The 18924-nt window shown below is 36.8% G+C and overlaps 1 protein-coding gene across 4 annotated transcripts in view; it reads left to right on the top strand.

Moving 5' to 3' along the window:
* MYBPC3 (myosin binding protein C, cardiac) overlaps nucleotides 1-18924 on the top strand; it is a 73028-nt gene that overhangs the window by 32960 nt on the left and 21144 nt on the right. For all 4 annotated transcript variants that reach the window (XM_014950232.1, XM_014950231.1, XM_014950230.1 and 1 more), the window contains 12 exons: nucleotides 2726-2892; nucleotides 3277-3442; nucleotides 4377-4483; nucleotides 4797-4826; nucleotides 4993-5129; nucleotides 6672-6749; nucleotides 7994-8153; nucleotides 9222-9326; nucleotides 12828-13016; nucleotides 15151-15285; nucleotides 16496-16663; nucleotides 17977-18065. In XM_014950232.1, the coding sequence (XP_014805718.1) occupies nucleotides 2726-2892; nucleotides 3277-3442; nucleotides 4377-4483; nucleotides 4797-4826; nucleotides 4993-5129; nucleotides 6672-6749; nucleotides 7994-8153; nucleotides 9222-9326; nucleotides 12828-13016; nucleotides 15151-15285; nucleotides 16496-16663; nucleotides 17977-18065 (1531 nt within the window). The remainder of the gene's footprint in view (nucleotides 1-2725; nucleotides 2893-3276; nucleotides 3443-4376; nucleotides 4484-4796; nucleotides 4827-4992; nucleotides 5130-6671; nucleotides 6750-7993; nucleotides 8154-9221; nucleotides 9327-12827; nucleotides 13017-15150; nucleotides 15286-16495; nucleotides 16664-17976; nucleotides 18066-18924) is intronic.

Here is an 18924-nt window from a genome sequence, read left to right on the forward strand (position 1 = left end):
AATTAGGCAAAATTTCAAGAGATCTCTTTCTTACCAATGTCTGAATAGAATATTCAGATAGATTTCATGAGCCACATGTCAAAATACATCACCAAAACATAAATTAAGAAGTTCAGCTTTGGAAAACTAGCCACAGTGCACCTGCCTGGTTTTGCCACAGCAACATATTGAAATTCTGGATTACAGTCCATTTTCAGCAATTCAGCAAAGGTTTAGGCATTGCATTGTAGCACTTGTTTCAGAACTAATCTTCATGAATGAGAATATCAGCCTTAAGAGAGCATCTTGCATGTGGCCTCAGACTCTTGCCACTGAGCAAGCAGAGGAAACATTATCCTGACGTAACACTAAGAGTGTGGTTTCATGTGGTTGTTCTAGGCATCTTCTGTTTCCTCCCTTATTAGCGCTGTAGTCCTGTGATCTGGAAGGGATGCCAGTGTTTTTCTAAATCAACTACAAAGAAACATCCTGATGTAACACTAGGAGTGTGGTTTCATGTGGTTGTTCTGGGCATCCTCTGTTTCCTCCCTTATTAGTCCTCCCTGTAGTCCTGTGATCTGGAATGGATGCCAGTGTTTTTCTAAATCAACTACAAATTCCAGTAAGTTGTGCTGTAAAGAACAGTCAGGAGGGAGTAACATTTTGAAATGCAGCTGCAGCAGGTACATCTAAGGCACAAATTGTAGGATTCCTATCCCCATTTAAAGATTTGATCCTGTGACTTACTTCAGCAGACTCTAACAGAGGCAAAAGGTTTTCTTGCATACATCTACCTGAAAATTACAGCTATAGTATTTTAATGAGTCCCTATGTAGAATTTCAGTTTGCTGTCTTGTAAGCTCATTTGTTAAGCTGAACAGTCACTGGTAACAAATAAGGGCAATAACAAAAGACAGAAAGAAAATTCTTTCTCTATTAAAAGCATAACATCTTTCCTATTAAATTCCAGTAAGTTGTGCTGTAAAGAACAGTCAGGAGGGAGTAACATTTTGAAATGCAGCTGCAGCAGGTACATCTAAGGCACAAATTGTAGGATTCCTATCCCCATTTAAAGATTTGATCCTGTGACTTACTTCAGCAGACTCTAACAGAGGCAAAAGGTTTTCTTGCATACATCTACCTGAAAATTACAGCTATAGTATTTTAATGAGTCCCTATGTAGAATTTCAGTTTGCTGTCTTGTAAGCTCATTTGTTAAGCTGAACAGTCACTGGTAACAAATAAGGGAAATAACAAAAGACAAAGAAAATTCTCTCTCTATTAAAAGCATAACATCTTTCCTATTTCTTTTTCCACTTAAGTACCAAAGAGAAAAACTTTTTCATTTACAAACTGCAGCAGTATTCAAGTAACAAAAATATACTCAAATAATAATGAAAAATATAAAATGTTACAAAAGGAACAGGTTGAGAGTAAGTACCAAAGAGAAAAACTTTTTCACTTACAAACTGCAGCAGTATTCAAGTAACAAAAATATACTCAAATAATAATGAAAAATATAAAATGTTACAAAAGGAACAGGTTGAAGGTATTACAAGTTATTTTCTTGCAGCCTAAGTACCAAAGAGAAAAACTTTTTCATTTACAAACTGCAGCAGTATTCAAGTAACAAAAATATACTCAAATAATAATGAAAAATATAAAATGTTACAAAAAGAATAGGTTGAAGGTATTACAAGTTATTTTCTTGCAGCCTGTTTATATTAGTTATGATTAGTAACAGGAAATCTTCAAAACTTCATATGCATTTTTGTGTGCCCTTGACTAAATAACTTGAATCCTCTCTGCTCGTTTCCCTTCATGACGATTGGAAATTACAATAATTAAATTTCCTCCCAGGCTGGATGGTGAAGCTTAATTTAGTAATGTCTTAAATACACTCTGGCATCCTTGAAATGGAAAGGGCTACAAAATCCAAACTACATCTTCATTTAAATCCATCCTAAAATTTTCTTCTTTTCCTGATGCCCATAAACCATGAGTTTTTAACAATTATCATTCACATCAAGGAAATTAAAACTTTTAAGTCTTTTCCCAGCAAGTCCCATTTACCTTATGGTAGCTTTTTAAATAGTAAATTCCCTGAAGTGTGTCTTCATTCCTGTACCTTCTACAGCATTTCACAAACCTTCATGTTTATCCATAGCATATGAATAGCAACAATCAAGTAATTCCTTGTGAGGGAACTCTCCTGAAGTCAAATATCTAGTGAAAATTAACGGACAAGCTAGAAGCATTCTGGTTCTGGCTCCACTAACATTTGTGCAATGGTCTCTTTTTCACTAACTTGAAATGCTACAGAGACTGGATTCATCTTGTGTCTTCCAATCCTTAGTAACATTGACCTGAATCTTATTCTCCTCCTCCAACCATAGAAAAATGACTCAACACTATTTGGCATTGCAGGGAAAACTTCATCCCTGTACCTTCTACAGCATTTCACATACCTTCATGTTTATCCACAGCATATGAATAGCAACAATCAAGTAATTCCTTGTGAGGGAACTCTCCTGAAGTCAAATATCTAGTGAAAATTAACGGACAAGCTAGAAGCATTCTGGTTCTGGCTCCACTAACATTTGTGCAATGGTCTCTTTTTCACTAACTTGAAATGCTACAGAGACTGGATTCATCTTGTGTCTTCCAATCCTTAGTAACATTGACCTGAGTCTTATTCTCCTCTTCCAACCATAGAAAAATGACTCCACACTCTTTGGCATTGCAGGGAAAAGGACGGAGTTGAGCTGACACGGGAAGAAACATTCAAATACCGATTCAAGAAAGATGGAAAAAAGCAGTATCTAATTATTAATGAGTCAACCAAGGAGGACAGTGGACACTACACTGTGAAGACCAATGGTGGGGTATCAGTCGCTGAACTCATTGTGCAAGGTAGGCACAGGTATTATTACAGAAACAGAGAAGCTGAAAAAAGAAAACAAGCTGAAGGTAACCTTCTCCAGGATAGTTCACAGGGGCAGCATAATCCTTAGCCAGGGAAAAGGAAGACTTAATAAGGGGCATAAGGTTTGATAATAAAGGCCTCAAGGAGAAGTCAGACCTGTGTGCCGGATGTAACAGATACCCTGATAATAACAGGCGCTTAGCTCTCGGTCAGTTAAAGCCTGTATGCTATGGGTTTCCCTTCATCTTTCACCCTTCCACAAACAGATTGCTCAGCCTGAGCCTTTTCTACTCAGTAACTCCACACTAACTGTCTACCACAGAGCTATTCTGATTTGTTGATGTGTGTATCGATTACTTTCACAATATCAGAGAAAAAGCTGGAGGTTTATCAGAGCATTGCGGACCTGACAGTGAAGGCACGTGACCAGGCAGTCTTCAAGTGTGAAGTTTCTGATGAAAACGTGAAAGGAATCTGGTTGAAAAACGGAAAGGAGGTGGTCCCAAATGAAAGGATAAAGATCTCCCATATTGGCAGGTTAGTCTTGTTTCAGAAAAAAAGGTACAGGCTTGGGTATTGCGTTACAATTCACAGGAACTATTATCTCAGATGATAGGAATATAAGGCAAAACTTTGTCCTGGCTCCAGCTATAAGGAAAAATATCAAAAACCTTCTCTTATGCAATCAATATACAGTGACAGACTTGCTTTGGTACGCATACAGTCTTTCAGTGTTGGCATATTTTGCATGTATTGCATCAGTGGTATATCAGCAGAATTCATTCTCCATTTTCATTAGGATTTCATGTTTTGTTGCTATTCAAACAATCCAGACAATACATTGTTGATAACTTTAGAATTAGCAGTAGTGTTTAGAGAGATTAAGATAGCACTGATGTATAAACCCCTTCAGAAAAATTAGTGTTTATACTAACATATACAGGTGTGCAATTCTGTGCTCAAGTTTCTTAGCATTTTAACTACTAATGGGAATGGAGACCAAGAAAATTCAGAAGATACACAAACATTGCATGTTAGGTAAAGCCTTCTTTGGTACTTCCTTTTTGTATCCTGTTTTGAATTTACAATAATACAGGGAGGGAGCATCAAGTTTTAGCTTGTTTGTTCAGAATTTATTGGAGTCACAACCTGATCAAATGAAACCAGTCAGTAGTGTTACAACTACCCTAGTAACGGTAAAGGACTTGACTAAAGCAGAGGAACTGCTTCCTCTATTCAGACTGGACATACAAATCCATTCATAGACAACATGCTGACGTGGATTTGCTTGAATACTGGAAGTAGAACAGTCTACAGCCCTGACAGTTATTGACCTGATGTTAGGGCAAGTGGAGAAGAAATAGTAACGTCCTTGATTATCCTGTAGCCTGCACCTCGTCTCTTGAGATAGCCCTGTTTCTCCTGGGGAGGTAAGGTAAGGGAGTGGAATATATTTTTTTCATGTTTCCAGAATCCATAAGCTAACTATTGAGGATGTAACACCAGATGACGAGGCTGATTATTCCTTCATCCCTCAGGGATTTGCTTACAACCTTTCTGCCAAGCTTCAGTTTTTGGGTAAGTTATCTTCAAATAAGTACTAGAAATTGCAGAGGAATAAAAATGATGGCATTAATCATGGTTATACCAGGAAAGAGTAGGCAGAATCGCTTTTCTGGTACCTCAATATAGACACACAGGTCTTCCCTGTCACTTTGTGTTATTATTAACACATTGTTTTACAGAGCCTGTTTTCCAGTTTATTGCATTAATCTGTTGATATACGTGCCTTATGAGATTTTAATGATGAATAGTTTTGAAATTACTGGGTACAGATACTATGTAAATTCTGTTTTCTGATCTATTTTTCCCCCCCTTCTTTTTCCTTCAGAGGTCAAGATTGATTTTGTACCAAGAGAAGGTAAGAACAGCAGTTATTCTTTATATGCAAGTAAATATGTTTTAAATTTCAAAAGAAGCAGTGTATTTTCATTTTTAATTTAATACATGAATATTCACCTTGGTTTTTTCTCTATACAGAACACTCAAACTATGTTTAAAACCTATTTTCTCTGCCCTTGCTACAGAACCTCCCAAAATCCATCTTGACTGTCTGGGCCAATCCCCTGACACCATTGTTGTGGTGGCTGGGAACAAACTGAGATTGGATGTTCCCATATCAGGAGATCCAACACCCACTGTCATCTGGCAGAAAGTAAACAAGGTAATGTGTATCCTGACACAATGTTTGAAGCAGAGAAGTTCATTTTCTTTCTCAAATCTTACTTCGATTTACAATTCTTAGTTGCAAGGATTTTCATCTCCCTTTTAATCTTATTTTTTTTAAACCTCAAGAAAATAAAATAATTAAATAGCTGAAATGCAGCTGTTTGCTATTTAGTTGTTTTTGTGAGAGTCATCCTGACCTGTTCTTTTCCTGAACCATTGCCTGTTTTTCTATTCTAAAAGAAGGGACTGAATGTGAGTAGACACATGTACATAAAGACAATAGGATATTGTGCAGGTTTATTCTCTTCCTACCTCACAGAAAAAGAAAGAAATTATTCACCCCCAAGACCTTCATCTTTTAGGATGAACACGTTCTGGAGATGGCAGCTTTGTTTAAAAAAAAAAAAGAAAAAAAAAAAAAAAAAAAAAAAAAAAAATCTCTCTCAAGAATTCTAGAATCTGTGAAGAAAATATCTTAGCAGACCACTGGGGCAAAACTGCATTTCATATAATAAAAACAGAGGACCCTTGCTATTTGCATTATCAAAGCAATTACAAAACATCAAAGAATTTAGCAACGACACAAAATGTTAGCCAAAAAGGAAGCTTGCTTATCTCAGAACATCCCCAGTCCTCACCATCTGTAAGCTCTTGAGCTATAACTAGCACATAACACAGAAATACTTTGCATAATATTCTACAGCATCATTACATTTACCAAAGATGTAGACAAAATACATTTTGCCATGATTCTGCCACATTCTTTTTTCAGGTTAGCGTATTTAATAACACTTAGGACATTTTTCTGCAATGCAGAATTAGTGTAAAAAAAAAAACAAAACACCAACAAAAAAAGCCACTTGTCTCTCATTTGGGAACTAAGAAATTGACTCTCTCATACACAAGTTTCTCTGACAAAATGGTGACTGGGTATCTGACAACCCCAATACAGTGTTACTTCTAAGACATTAGGTCTCAAGATATGAGTAAAAGAAGCCAGCCTTGTCTTGAAAGATGTACAGTATATACTTACTAATGAAATCCTAAACAAACAGTAGCACAGCTTCAGAATACATTGTTTGTTGTGTTGTAGACCTGACTATACTTCTCAGTGTTAAAACATTCACATTGACTTATTATCCAACTGTTACAGAAATAAGTAATTTCTTTTTGTAGTTCTACAAGATGAGTAACTAGCACCACGGGACACAGTCAGATTCACCACCAGTTATAAATCTACTGTGGGAATGTCATGCATCTTTGTTTGTTAAACTGTAAATTTGGTTTTGCCAATTTATCCTTTCCTTAATCCACTGCAGTCTGATATATCTATTTCTATTTCTGCTTTTTACTTTCATATCACTTGATTTCCTTCCCAGGTCTGCTTGCTGCCTCACGTTACTCCTCATTTTTCTTACACCTCTATATTCAAAGCCCTCTAACAAACCTATGGACTCTTCTCCATCTTGCTTAAACAGCTTTACTGCTCTGCTCAGAAAGACTTAGCTGACTTTCTGTGGTTTCTTTGCTTATCTAGAAAACTGACCTTGTTCGAAGCAATGATGATTCCATGACTCCCTCAGAAAATGGCAGTGATTTAAATATTGATAGTAAGGTAAGTTCCTTACTATTTACGTAGACAGATAAATACGCTTAGCATTTTCCAGATAAAAAGGCCTATTCAGAAGAAAATAAAATTAAAGTCAGTAGATATAAAAACTGGTGAAGCAAATAGCACATCAGGTCCAACACCCTGCCTCACAATGCTGATTACCAAACACTTTGAATGGGCATAAGAGATTTAGTAAGATGCTGATTGAGGAAAGCTCTTTCTAATCACCATCACATGGTGGCTGGATTACAAGGAATCAAAGCAGTTGTTTGAAAACTCCTTTTAATATGTTTGTGAATGTTTATCACTTCCCCCTCACCCCAACTAACCTGTAAGCTTCAATAATAGCTACTGGAAAAAAAACTGGGGCGAAAAAAGTATTACAGGACACAGAGAAAGACAACAATAGGTCAAGAGAGTGGACTAGATGTACAAAACAGTGGAAGAGGATACATTTTCCAACAATTTTCATTTTTGTCATAAATAACTTCTTCATTTGGATAAATTAAAAATATTTTACATTTATTATGTACTAATAAACCTTTCTCAGGGTTAGGGTTCTGCTTTACTAGCCACTATGCAGGCATATATGCTTTCTAATCATTCCTGTTCTAAGTCTAAAGATATGTGGGCACATAAAGATGAGAGAAGAAGAAAGGACCACAGCAAAGTTGTGGTCATTCTGTTTAGACCACAGCTCAGAGAAAAGCAGAAAGCTACCCCTATGACATTCTTGAGTGACAGAAATCATACCGATGCCATTAACTGTTACAAGAAGCTTGGTAAACTTTTTAGAGGGATATTGTTCGAATCTATGTTACCTGATGCCAAATGTTGACCAGGAAAGTTTGCTCAACCATTTGAATTTGAATTTGCAAGTCATCTTGAATTTACACAGTACCCAACTGCTATATACGATACTCTTTCAATTTATACTAGCAGTTATCCCAAGCAGGAATTTGAGGAAGTACTTAGTAACTTTGAAACATAACTGGGTATGTGTAACTAGCAACAAATCTTAACAGCCTGCAGACATTCAGAATCAATTTTCCCAAATGTTATTTATGTGAGCCACTTAGTCTATCTACTCTCTCTTCTACATACAACTAAAACTTGAAATACTTTATAGCTTTTCAATAATTTGGATAATATTCAATGATTTGAAGATTTTTGCTAGCTTACATGCTTGCTCATCAGGCTGTCCCTGACACAACTTACAATGACTTTGTTCCTTTCACTGCCCCCAGCTTCTGTTTGAATCTGAAGGCAGAGTTCGTGTGGAGATGCATGAAGACCACTGTGTCTTCATCATTGAAGGAGCAGAAAAGGAGGATGAGGGAGTATACAGAGTTACAGTTAAGAATCCAGTGGGAGAAGATAAGGCTGATATCACCGTCAAAGTTATTGGTAAGTGAAGGAAGGAAACAACCAGAGCACGAAAGCATCTCGAGTTCACCAAAACTCGCCCTTCTCTAAAACTGAGGCAAGTTCTGACTTTAGGTTTAAAAAAACAGAAAAGAATCATAAAAACAGGAATACTATCAATCACAAAATTTGGCAGAAGTATTTTTCACAGGAAGTTGCCTTCTGTGTGAAAAGGTAAGAGAACAACTCTTAGTAGAAACCCATGTATTTGCTTTTTATATATCTCCAGTTTCAGGTGATTCTATTATTTTATAGATGACATTCCCTTCTGAAGTATATGCTTCATGCTTGTCTAAGATAAGAAAAGCTTCTTGTAATTTTGTTGTGGCTTACGTTTTTAAGCAAAAATTACTTCATTTTATAAGCAGTAAATGGTTAATGGAATAAAGACACATAATGTATCTGACATAAAATAAACAGATTGCCACTGTGAGTCACAGAAGAGCTGGGGGGAATGTGATTTTGAGTCAGTAATTCTTATAAAATTTTTCATAATATTTATCTTGTTTATACCCTGCCACACACATGACAAAAGGTCAGGTTATAAGTAAATTTAGAAATGATAAAAGAAAATTATTTTTGCCTATAGTATTAAAATTTAGATTTCACTGCTTAGGATTTATAGAATATGAGAAGAGACTTAGTATTTGCTTAAGGTAGGATATTTGCTATGAATATCTCCAAAATAACAAAATAATGGGAGACATGCAGCCATTATAAAGTGTATTATAGAGAAAATAGGAAACCCTGGAGCAAACCTCTTCTTACAGAACAGAATTACCTTGTAACCTTATATTTTTGCAAAAAGTTGAGTATCTGGGAAGAACAAGGGAGCTGAATAATCAAATGGTATTTTAAAGGAAAACCAACCTGACAGAAGCACCAAAGAGCAGGATTCACTCTAGACTAAGATAATACATTCTTGATTGTACCTGCTGTTTCTACCTGACAAAGCTGAATCAATACAATATGGAAAAAAAAGTTAAATATTTCATGACTTGTACACAGAAATTGAAACAGTAACAACTCTCATTCTCACACTTTCTTCAGATGTTCCTGACCCTCCAGAAGCTCCCAAAATCAGCAACATTGGGGAAGATTACTGTACTGTGCAGTGGCAACCTCCTAAATACGATGGTGGGCAACCTGTGCTTGGTAAGAAGTGCTAAAAAACGTCCCCAGCAGCCTTGCCTATATTTTTGCCGCTCCTTCAAAATGGCATAGAAGGATTCTCTATGTTTATTCACTCTAGGAAGGCCCATTCTCAGAAATTAACTACCCTAATATGTCAAACCTTTAAACTGGTCTAGATTCTGGTCCTTCAATTTTAGGGAGAGAGTGCCCCCTACCCGTGCTATTTGAATCAGAGAAATATTTCAGCAAATAAATTACCAAAGCACAAGAAAGTGATACCAAAAAATAGTTAAAGCTAAATATTCTCATTCAAGGCTGAATTTTTAGGTCAGTACACAGGCCTTTGGACTTCCCTAGGAATCCCAAGACAGATCTGTGGCCACTTCAGCCATCAACTCCACCCATCTGCAGTCTCAAGCACTCATGCAATACAGGTTTCTTTCAGGAAACCACTTCATAATTCTACTCCATAAACAAACAACCATATACCACAGGTCACAAAACACCTTTCAGTCATTTTAATTACCTTAAAATCTCTACTAAAAACTAGAGGCCAAAGTTATCATGTGATGCAGGAAATGGGGAGAAGCAATCAAGAATATCACCAATATCATTTTACATTCTCTGCAGAGCATGGTACTTTTTAGATAAAACTCCCTGTGATCCTCAGAACAAAAAGAAAATAATGCAGGATCTTGGCCAGTTTTAGGGAAAAATTTCTCTGGACTCCAAATATAGTAATTTTTAAAATAAACTCAAACTCTTCTTTTCAAAAAAATACACTGAAAGCTATATGGATTCCCATGGGGCTGCCAGTACTCTAAAATTCTTTTGACCCCCTTCATAGCCTCTGGAAGAGAGGAGTTTGTATTTGCTTTTGGATATTTGGACTTCCCTTCCACAACAAGAGAGCAACCTCATTTAATTCAACAGAAGTTATCTGTGCAGGAATAAGTAAGATACTACTGGTCCAGTCCTTTGTAATTTCATCTGTTTTGAGAGGAAGCACGTAAAAAGTTAACAATTTAGACTGTTATGTGCGAAGCTATATACCAATAGGTGTCCTGTTACCACAGCCAACCCACCCACCACCTCACCCTAACTATGCAAAGCCCGTGATGCATTTTTGTAGAGTTTTCAGACACATATATTAGAAATTTCTTTGGTTTGTTTTCACTGTCAAAGGAATGATTTTGTTAATGTTCCACTAACAACCCTTTACACTACATGAGGAGGCTTCTTCAGTTAAGGCAGGACTGTACTACTAATAGAGCTAGAATAAAACACCCGGGGGGAAAGAAGGGTGGGGAAGCCAAGATGCAGCACCATCCATTCAAGTTTTAAAAGCAAGTTAAAAAGGCAGGGGGGGAAGGCATATGCATTCTCATCTGTCTTCATATTGTTACAGATGGCATTGTAGGCAGTCTGCTACAGTCATTACTAGCTATATCCAACAAACACAGAAAAGAAATTCATACCCCATCTTCACTGTTATGCAAAGCTTTCACGGGGTCTCATGTAGTCTCTCTATTACTAGAGCAGTATCTTTATCTATCACACATTCTGTGCATTTGGGGAAATAATCTGCTTTACCAAATGTCACCAATAGTACCAGTATTGTCTTTTTATGTCCTTTTTACTTTTTTTTAACAAATTGGAATTCTGGTATGCCACAGTGAAGAAGTGTCTCAGTTCTGACAGGAAACTGTGCGTATCTAAAAATGGCAGAAAACCAGAAACTGAGTTGCTGAAACTTCTCAAAGTCTCACAGACCATGGTGAAGAGAGAAAAAAGCAGGAACACGTCAAAGAAACCATAGGTTCTTTGCTTACAGCATTTAACTCTGATTAAAAGCTACTGAAAACAAGCATGCTAGAAGGAACTTTATACATCAGAAGTGATGATACAACCTGTCAGCTCAAAGGTGCTTTCACCACTCATTTCCCCAAACATTCCGTAGACTCCCATGCTCTTGCAATTCAGTGTAGACAGAAAAGCCTCCTGATGCACGATGTCTGTGCCTATAATATGTTAGCAAATGTACCTGTTCTCCATCTCTTGCACTTACACCATCTGAAGGATCATACTTTCCAGGTGTACCAAAGGGACATACTTTCCAGGTGTACCAAAGGGACATCAGATAGTTCAACAGCCTTGACATACCCTCTTTAGACTATGGGTAGAAACAGACATACTATATATATATAAATGTAGTACACGTAGATCACTATTCAGTGTATTTTCTGATTATTCACTCCAAAGTAAAAAAATTAATAACTTTAAAAACAAAACGTGTTTAAAAGAAGACTATATGCATCACATCCAGACATACCATCTGCAACACAGAGGAGCAGCAGACATTTAATATAGCTAGATGGAAAGAAACCTGATAACTCTTTTGTAACAGGTCACTGGAAAATAATTTATACAAACGTTTCAAATGTGATATATCACCATCCTCCATATTAGGGATCAAGAATGACAAATTTCATTCACAGTTTTGGGAAACGAGAAGTTTATCTTTTAAACCAATAGACTTAGTCATTCTAAAAAACATCAGGGTAGCGTGGGAAAGGCTGTGGGTGTTGAGGTGGCAAGAGAGATGTACTAAAGACCCGGATTCTGGACACACAGACTACACCTAAGCTGTACTATGCATTTGTTCTGCAGTGCACCCAGCTCTCTTGGTTCTCTATAATCATACAACTTCACTTTCCCCCCCAGAAGGAATTAGAAGGGGGGAAAAAAAAATAATGCTGTGTGGCCAGGACTCATTTCACTATAGAGCTGAAGCAGAGCTGGGATCTGCACCATCTGGGAAGCACCCTATTGCAATTCCACTTGCAATAGACCCAGAGATGTAATGTAAGTTCTTTGATGAGTCATTTAAAAAAAAAAAAAAACAAAAACCAAAACCAACCCAAAACCAAAGGAAAGCATCAAACTCTTCTTCCAACTAGTTTTTTGCTTTGGGATTTATGCTGTTAGTCAAGATAAGTGAATTGCAGCAGAATATAAAAAAGAAATTAATTTTTTAACTCTGTCCCATCTTACACATTTCAAGGCAATTTGTCCTTCACTGAAAGGACAAATTCTGCTGAACTGTCGTGTCCCGTTAATTTCTCTGCCATTAGGAGTGAATGACCACATTCTGACCAGAAAGCACTTAGCACTTAAACCAGCTCTGCTAGTATCTCTATTTTGCATACATCTAAATACCTTAATAATAATCTATAGCATGCAAAATGTGCATAAAGCCTAGTAACAGACATAGACAATTCTAAATAACTTCTACTCTGAAAAAAGTATACTTGTTCTGCTAAGAATGTCATAGAGAAGGAAAGTAACACAAAAAGAAGCTGCAGGAAAACACCAAAGTGTCACACAATTCAATTATATACAATAATTCTGAATCACATATGGCTATTTTCTACCATTGGGGGGGGGAAGTGATTTTCTTTTTTCCTGCATTTTAGAGAATAATTTGCAGTTGTTTTACATTATGAGAGCTATTCTTTCCAGGCTACATTTTAGAGAGAAAGAAAAAGAAGAGCTATCGATGGATGAGACTGAACTTTGACCTTTTAAAAGAGCTAACCTATGAAGCCAAGCGAATGATTGAAGGAGTAGTTTATGAGATGCGGATTTATGCTGTGAATTCTATTGGCATGTCCCGGCCGAGCCCTGCCTCACAACCCTTCATGCCAATTGGTGAGTTTTACCACACTCTGTATTATTTCTAGGACAAAACCAAGACAGGACAATTTTCACCTCTTCTCTTCAACTGTCCTGATACGTAAAAAGAATGTATTAGAAAAGACGATCAACCATCTCTATATACTGCAATCAACCTTTCCCTTTGTAATCTTCCTCTTTTCTATCTCTCATTCCCCCTCCTGAGAAGCACTGAGGTTCCAGTTTCATGAAATTGCTGATGAATTTTTAGTTGTTATAATTAGAAGTGTGAGAGTCAAGCTGGATCTGGAAAGGAGGAGAACTAATTGACAGAAATCTTCCTGTCCCTCTCAGCTTCCCCCATTCCCTTATGAGTGCAAATATCACAGTATCCCACCCAGTACTCCCACCCAATCCTGGCCCTGTCCACAGCTAAAAGGATAGCTGATTAAGAAAATATTTGAGGAATGATTTTCTATAAATAATCCTTCCCAACACAGCAGTGCAGTGTCTCTTGCGGTCCCTGAGCAAGGAGCAAGCTAAAGAAGTCCTCAGGGAGCTTGGCTGCTAAGAGCTTTAGAAAGAAGACCCACAAAAATCCAAATAGCTGAAGGCTGAAATGACTAGAGTTGCTAAATCTACAAATAACAGAGAAGGGGGACAGCCTGCTGAAGGAGATAACATAGAAGCAGACGATGCAGTGAAGGAGTCAGAAGGAAAGGATGAACTGCAAGAAGAGGCTCTTAGTTCTGGATTTCAAACACAAAACGGCTGGTCTGCAACAAAAGAAGGCAAACAGAAATCATCAAGTGGAGCTACTGAAAAAAAAGGTCCAAAGTTTTCATGGGATAGGCAGAATTTTACTTGATTAAGGATAAAGTTCACGCATATACTGCTTCAGAGACAAAGTTCAGGGGTTTGATGGTGCACTTTGTGGTTGTCTATATTCCCAACTGCCTTTGCCTCCTGGGTGCTGTTCAGAGCCCTTGCTCCTGTTTGAATATGAAAAATTTTGATACAGCTACAGAAAAGAAACTGGGTGATATTTATTCTTTTTCTTTACAATAATTTTGGAAACTAGGATCAATTTCCATCAGTTGCACAAATTATAAACCTGTATTTAACTTACTTTATATATGAAATATTTATAATATGTACAATCTGTTATGTATATTCAAATGATGATGTTTATAATATATATACACAGACTATGCCAAATATACATTTCTTTAACATGATTGATTTTATGCCACGTATACTAAGTTTTGTGTTCCAGCATTCCAAATGCTATTTTGAAAAAGTTATCTTTCTGCTTGCTCTTTGGAATCAATGATTTCACAACAGCCTTTTTGTGTATTTGGGATTCTCTAGTAAGAGCTTTTCTTGATTGTTTTTTAATTAGTAGACTACAGTCATGCTTAGTCTGAATTGAGCAAGTGGTCTTTCTGAACTATGGATTTAGAGAGCCATGACACTCCAGCTCTGAAAATATATGAAATAGCTACATTTAACTGAAGTGAAGATTCTTCAGCCCCAAAATATTTTTCCCAGGCATGTCTCTATTACAAATGTGCAAATCAGAACCAGTGTTTCTGTAAACATGTGGTCAAAACTTTTGGTCATTTTCTCCACTGCTAGAGGAAAGTGAGTGAAGTCAGATTTAGCCACTGATGAATTTTGTCCTCTGACTGTATGAATTTTGTCTAATTACAACGTGGGTGAAAGCACAGCATATAAATTTTCTGCATTTTTGTTTCTAAACTTTTCTGCAGATTTCTGCTGATAATTTGACTCCCTTCTACAACTTCTTTTTTTATTGGCTTTTACTCAGAGAGCATATGGGAATAGGAAGCACTTTACCTCTTCACAGAATCACAGAATTGTCGGAGTTGGAAGGGACCTCTAAAGATCATCTAGTCCAACTCCCCTGCTACAACAGGATTGCCTAGAGCACATTACACTTGTTCATCTCCCTGCTATAGGAATCTCATGCTGCTCTTGTATTAAATCAAGTATTAGGTGTTACATTTTACAACTGAGCTTCAGCTGAATTTACTTTATTAAAATAGAGAGTGGTATATAATTCAGCTGCTAATCACTCCCTCTATAGCTGTCGAATAGCTGTTATATTGCTATTTCTCAGAATTTACTTCTGCATATTTCTTTATAGCTCCTCCAAGTGAACCAACCCACTTCACAGTGGAAGACGTTTCTGACAACACTGTTACCTTGAAATGGAGACCCCCTGAGCGGATTGGAGCTGGGGGATTAGATGGTTATATTGTGGAATATTGCAAAGATGGATGTAAGTATGCACTAGTACTAGGCAGCAGCAACTGAACCTTATTAAAATACTCCAATTTCAATAGCTTCACTGAAACATCCCAATAAATTAACCATATCCAGTATGATTAGATTTGTGCTCTAATCTATAACTAACATCCTTGCTAACCAGACTTAACACGAAATGACTGTAAAACCATGAAAATGACATCAACCATAACATAATCTTCACAAACATCATAAAATTTCATATAGGAAAGTACTGCAAAAGTACCAGTACTGTTCTACAGTCACTACTGAACTTTTGTAGCATAAAAACATGATTGTAATGACAGTCAAACTTTCAGATAACTGTCACCATTTAATACTTGTGGTCTGATAAATGAGAGTATTACCACACCGTATTTACAACATTCAATTTATTGTGATGCTACAACGTAACACTTATGTCATAAAAATCAAATAAACTTATAACCATGTCATGAAATTTTCCCTGACACTAAGCTCTATTGCCATATAACCTAAACTGTACAATTTACCCAGAAATAACTCAATAGTCTTTAACGAGATCATTATGGAATTACCAGAATCGCTATGTCATCATCACAGAAGAATGATTTTATCAGTCATACTTCTGTGTCACAACTGAGGAAGCCCAAAGAATGCTGTTCTACAGTGTCAACTGAGAAGTTAGTAACCAATCCCAACAGTAACGTGCCCTATTATTGTTTTCAGCACATGTGGCTCTCACCAATCTGTTTTGACACCCACAGGAGATACTTACTTTAAAAAAAAAAAAAAATTAGGCCTTCACTTTCTTGCTAAAAATACTTCCAAAATTCTATCACTTTAAAAAAAAAAATTAGGCCTTCAGTTTCTTGCTAAAAATACTTCCAAAATTCTATGTTCTCACCTCTTGCTACTGAAAATAAATGTAGAGAAGCCCCACAGCTCTAAGCTCCAGAAAACACAATGCCAAAGGAACTATCCAAAGATGATTCCCTCACCCTTAGCTATTTTGAATAAACAAAGTGCATACATTCCTTAACTTCATGTGTAAACACATCTTCTAGATGCAGAGTTCTTTTCCAGCTTAGTTTATTCCATTTTAAGTGTAGTATACCATGTTAAATTCATTTTACCCTAGTAAAAAATGTGCTGGCAACTGTAGACAAAGCATCAGTTTGGAAAAACTAATATAGTATTACAATATGTAAATCCTGTACTTACAGCTACAGAATGGATTCCAGCTCTTCCTGGCCTTACTGAGCGCACATCTGCAATGATTAAAGACCTGGTCACAGGGGACAAACTTCACTTCCGTATCAAGGCTATAAACCTGGCTGGTGAGAGTGGAGCAGCAATAATCAAAGAGCCCGTTACTGTTCAAGAGATCCTGCGTGAGTATCTAGACTGAATAAATCTTATTCATTTATTTCTTCTGGTCAAAATTCTAATCATGTACAAATCCAGGTAAACTCTGGGACCGACAGGCCTGTGCTGCCTTCAGAGAATAACATCCAAACAGCTCTTTCACTTTGATTACGTGCCCAGTATCTTCTGATTCTGAGAACATTGCTATACTGTCCAGGTCTTCTATTTCTACAGCATAGCTCTTAAAACCAAATCCCCCTTCTTACTATCAAAATATGGACATTTCGCCTCTTGTAATGGCACTGTTAGCATTTAAGAGACAGGTTTTAATATTTAGCTCTCTGCTGTAAAAGCTGTTAAGTTACTTCAAAATGACCACGTTGGCTGAAGCAAGAGATCTATTTAAATAAAAGCAGTTATTGTACTCAATTGTCCTAGATTATTAATTAACACCCTGTGTATCACCCAACAGCAGTAGATTATCTTTTGGACTCCTGTCAAATGAATTATATCAAGAGCTGCTAATAGTGGATTGCCCAACCTTGACTCACACAGAGTCTGCCAGAGTCTGACTGACAGTAGAATTACTCAGTGTAAATGAAATGAAGTTGTAATGCATCTAAAAACTAAACAGACATGAAGACAAATACTCCAACTGTACATTAAGAAATTCTTCCTGTAAATGACTAGGAAAAGAATAAGGAACACATGGAGAACACAGAAAGCTTTCCAGTGGGGTAGAGGAAAGCAGGGGCTAGATGAAAGAACGTGCAATAAGGTCCTCTTTTTGTTAGTGAAAAGTAAGCAGCTACAATGTGACTCTACTCCTTCCACCTCAAAGAAAGAATTAGCACTGATTGACTGTAGAAAGGTAAAGGATATCCATTGATTGCTCTACTTTCTAAGTAAGTCGATAAATATCTCCAAATGGCAGTTTACAAGGAGCTGTAGTATTACTTTTGTCCCATCCCTTCTACTGAACTGATAAAGTTCTCCAAACAAACAGAAGTCCACATAAAAGGCTCACACCCAAGGGAAGGCACCCAAATCTGGCATTTCAAATGCAACAGACTTTCCCAAGACCTGCTGTCAGTGTAACCTGCTCGGTTGTAAATATGTAACTGAGATCTGCTACTAAATTTGTTTACAGTAGCCAAATACCTTTGAAAATACTTAAGAGAACTAACTACTCCCGAACTGTATAAAAGCGTTTGCACAATTTTCTTATGTTTACAAGTACCCAAGCCCCTCCTCTTTGGTGTTTTGTCTTATTTGTGCTATAAGCAATATTACAAATTATTAAAAGCTTTGTATTTAATGTACTAATGCTTAACTGCAGAGCGTCCCAAAATCTGGTTGCCACGCCACCTCAGACAGACTCTGGTGAAGAAAGTGGGTGAAACAATCAATATCGTGATTCCTTTCCAGGTATGTATCACCTTTTATTTTGCCATGGTTATTTATCATTATTCACTTAAAGCAGTTTCCCTTACGCAAGTTCCCGTTGCTTCACTGCTTAAGCAGTATTACATAAAGTATGGCTGATGATATAAACAATGCTCTCAAAGATTAAAGAAAGAAGGAAAAGAAAAATCACTCTTCTTTCAGTCACAATTTTTATTTTTACTGTCAGTTTCTTCTGTAATCCCTCCTTTTGGGGAAGAAGAACAAGTGCATGCTGTAAGCATGTGCAAGCCCATTCTTGCTTATTGACCATAGGACATATCTTAAAGACGGAAGTAAACAAAAGCATAGGAATTCAACCAGCTGCTCTTCTAGAGCCAAATTACATGTTGTTACTGGGTAACTACTTTGCCACAATCATGTATGTTCATTTCTGAAAGGTCAACTATAAGAATTAGAATTTGTATGTAAACAGAATATCACAATTGGTCCTATGTAGGAGCTATGAGTATACGAAGAATAGCTTGGCTATTACTGCACATGAGCTCAAGGCATAAAAAACACAGCATGCTGAGGATAATCGAGCGCCTGCACGTAACCACATATGCCACATGCAAGACTATGATATCAATACAGTGAAAGAATTAGCATGTGAATGGAAAAGGTTTTCCGAGTGAGACATAGGAAAAGAAACTGGAGATTCTGGCTCTGACAGAGATATCCTCTGTAATAATAGATATAGCATTTAATCTAGTCCTCATTTATAATTTAAGGAAACTAAAATTTCTTTGTTGTCCCCAGCTGTCACTTATGAAAAGGTAATCATTGCTATTAGTGAAGAGTTTTTAAATTCTCATGTAAAAGATGCTGAAGATATGGAAAA

The sequence above is a fragment of the Calidris pugnax genome, unplaced genomic scaffold (genome assembly GCF_001431845.1).
Source record: "Calidris pugnax isolate Ruff unplaced genomic scaffold, ASM143184v1 scaffold68, whole genome shotgun sequence".
Taxonomy (NCBI): domain Eukaryota; kingdom Metazoa; phylum Chordata; class Aves; order Charadriiformes; family Scolopacidae; genus Calidris; species Calidris pugnax.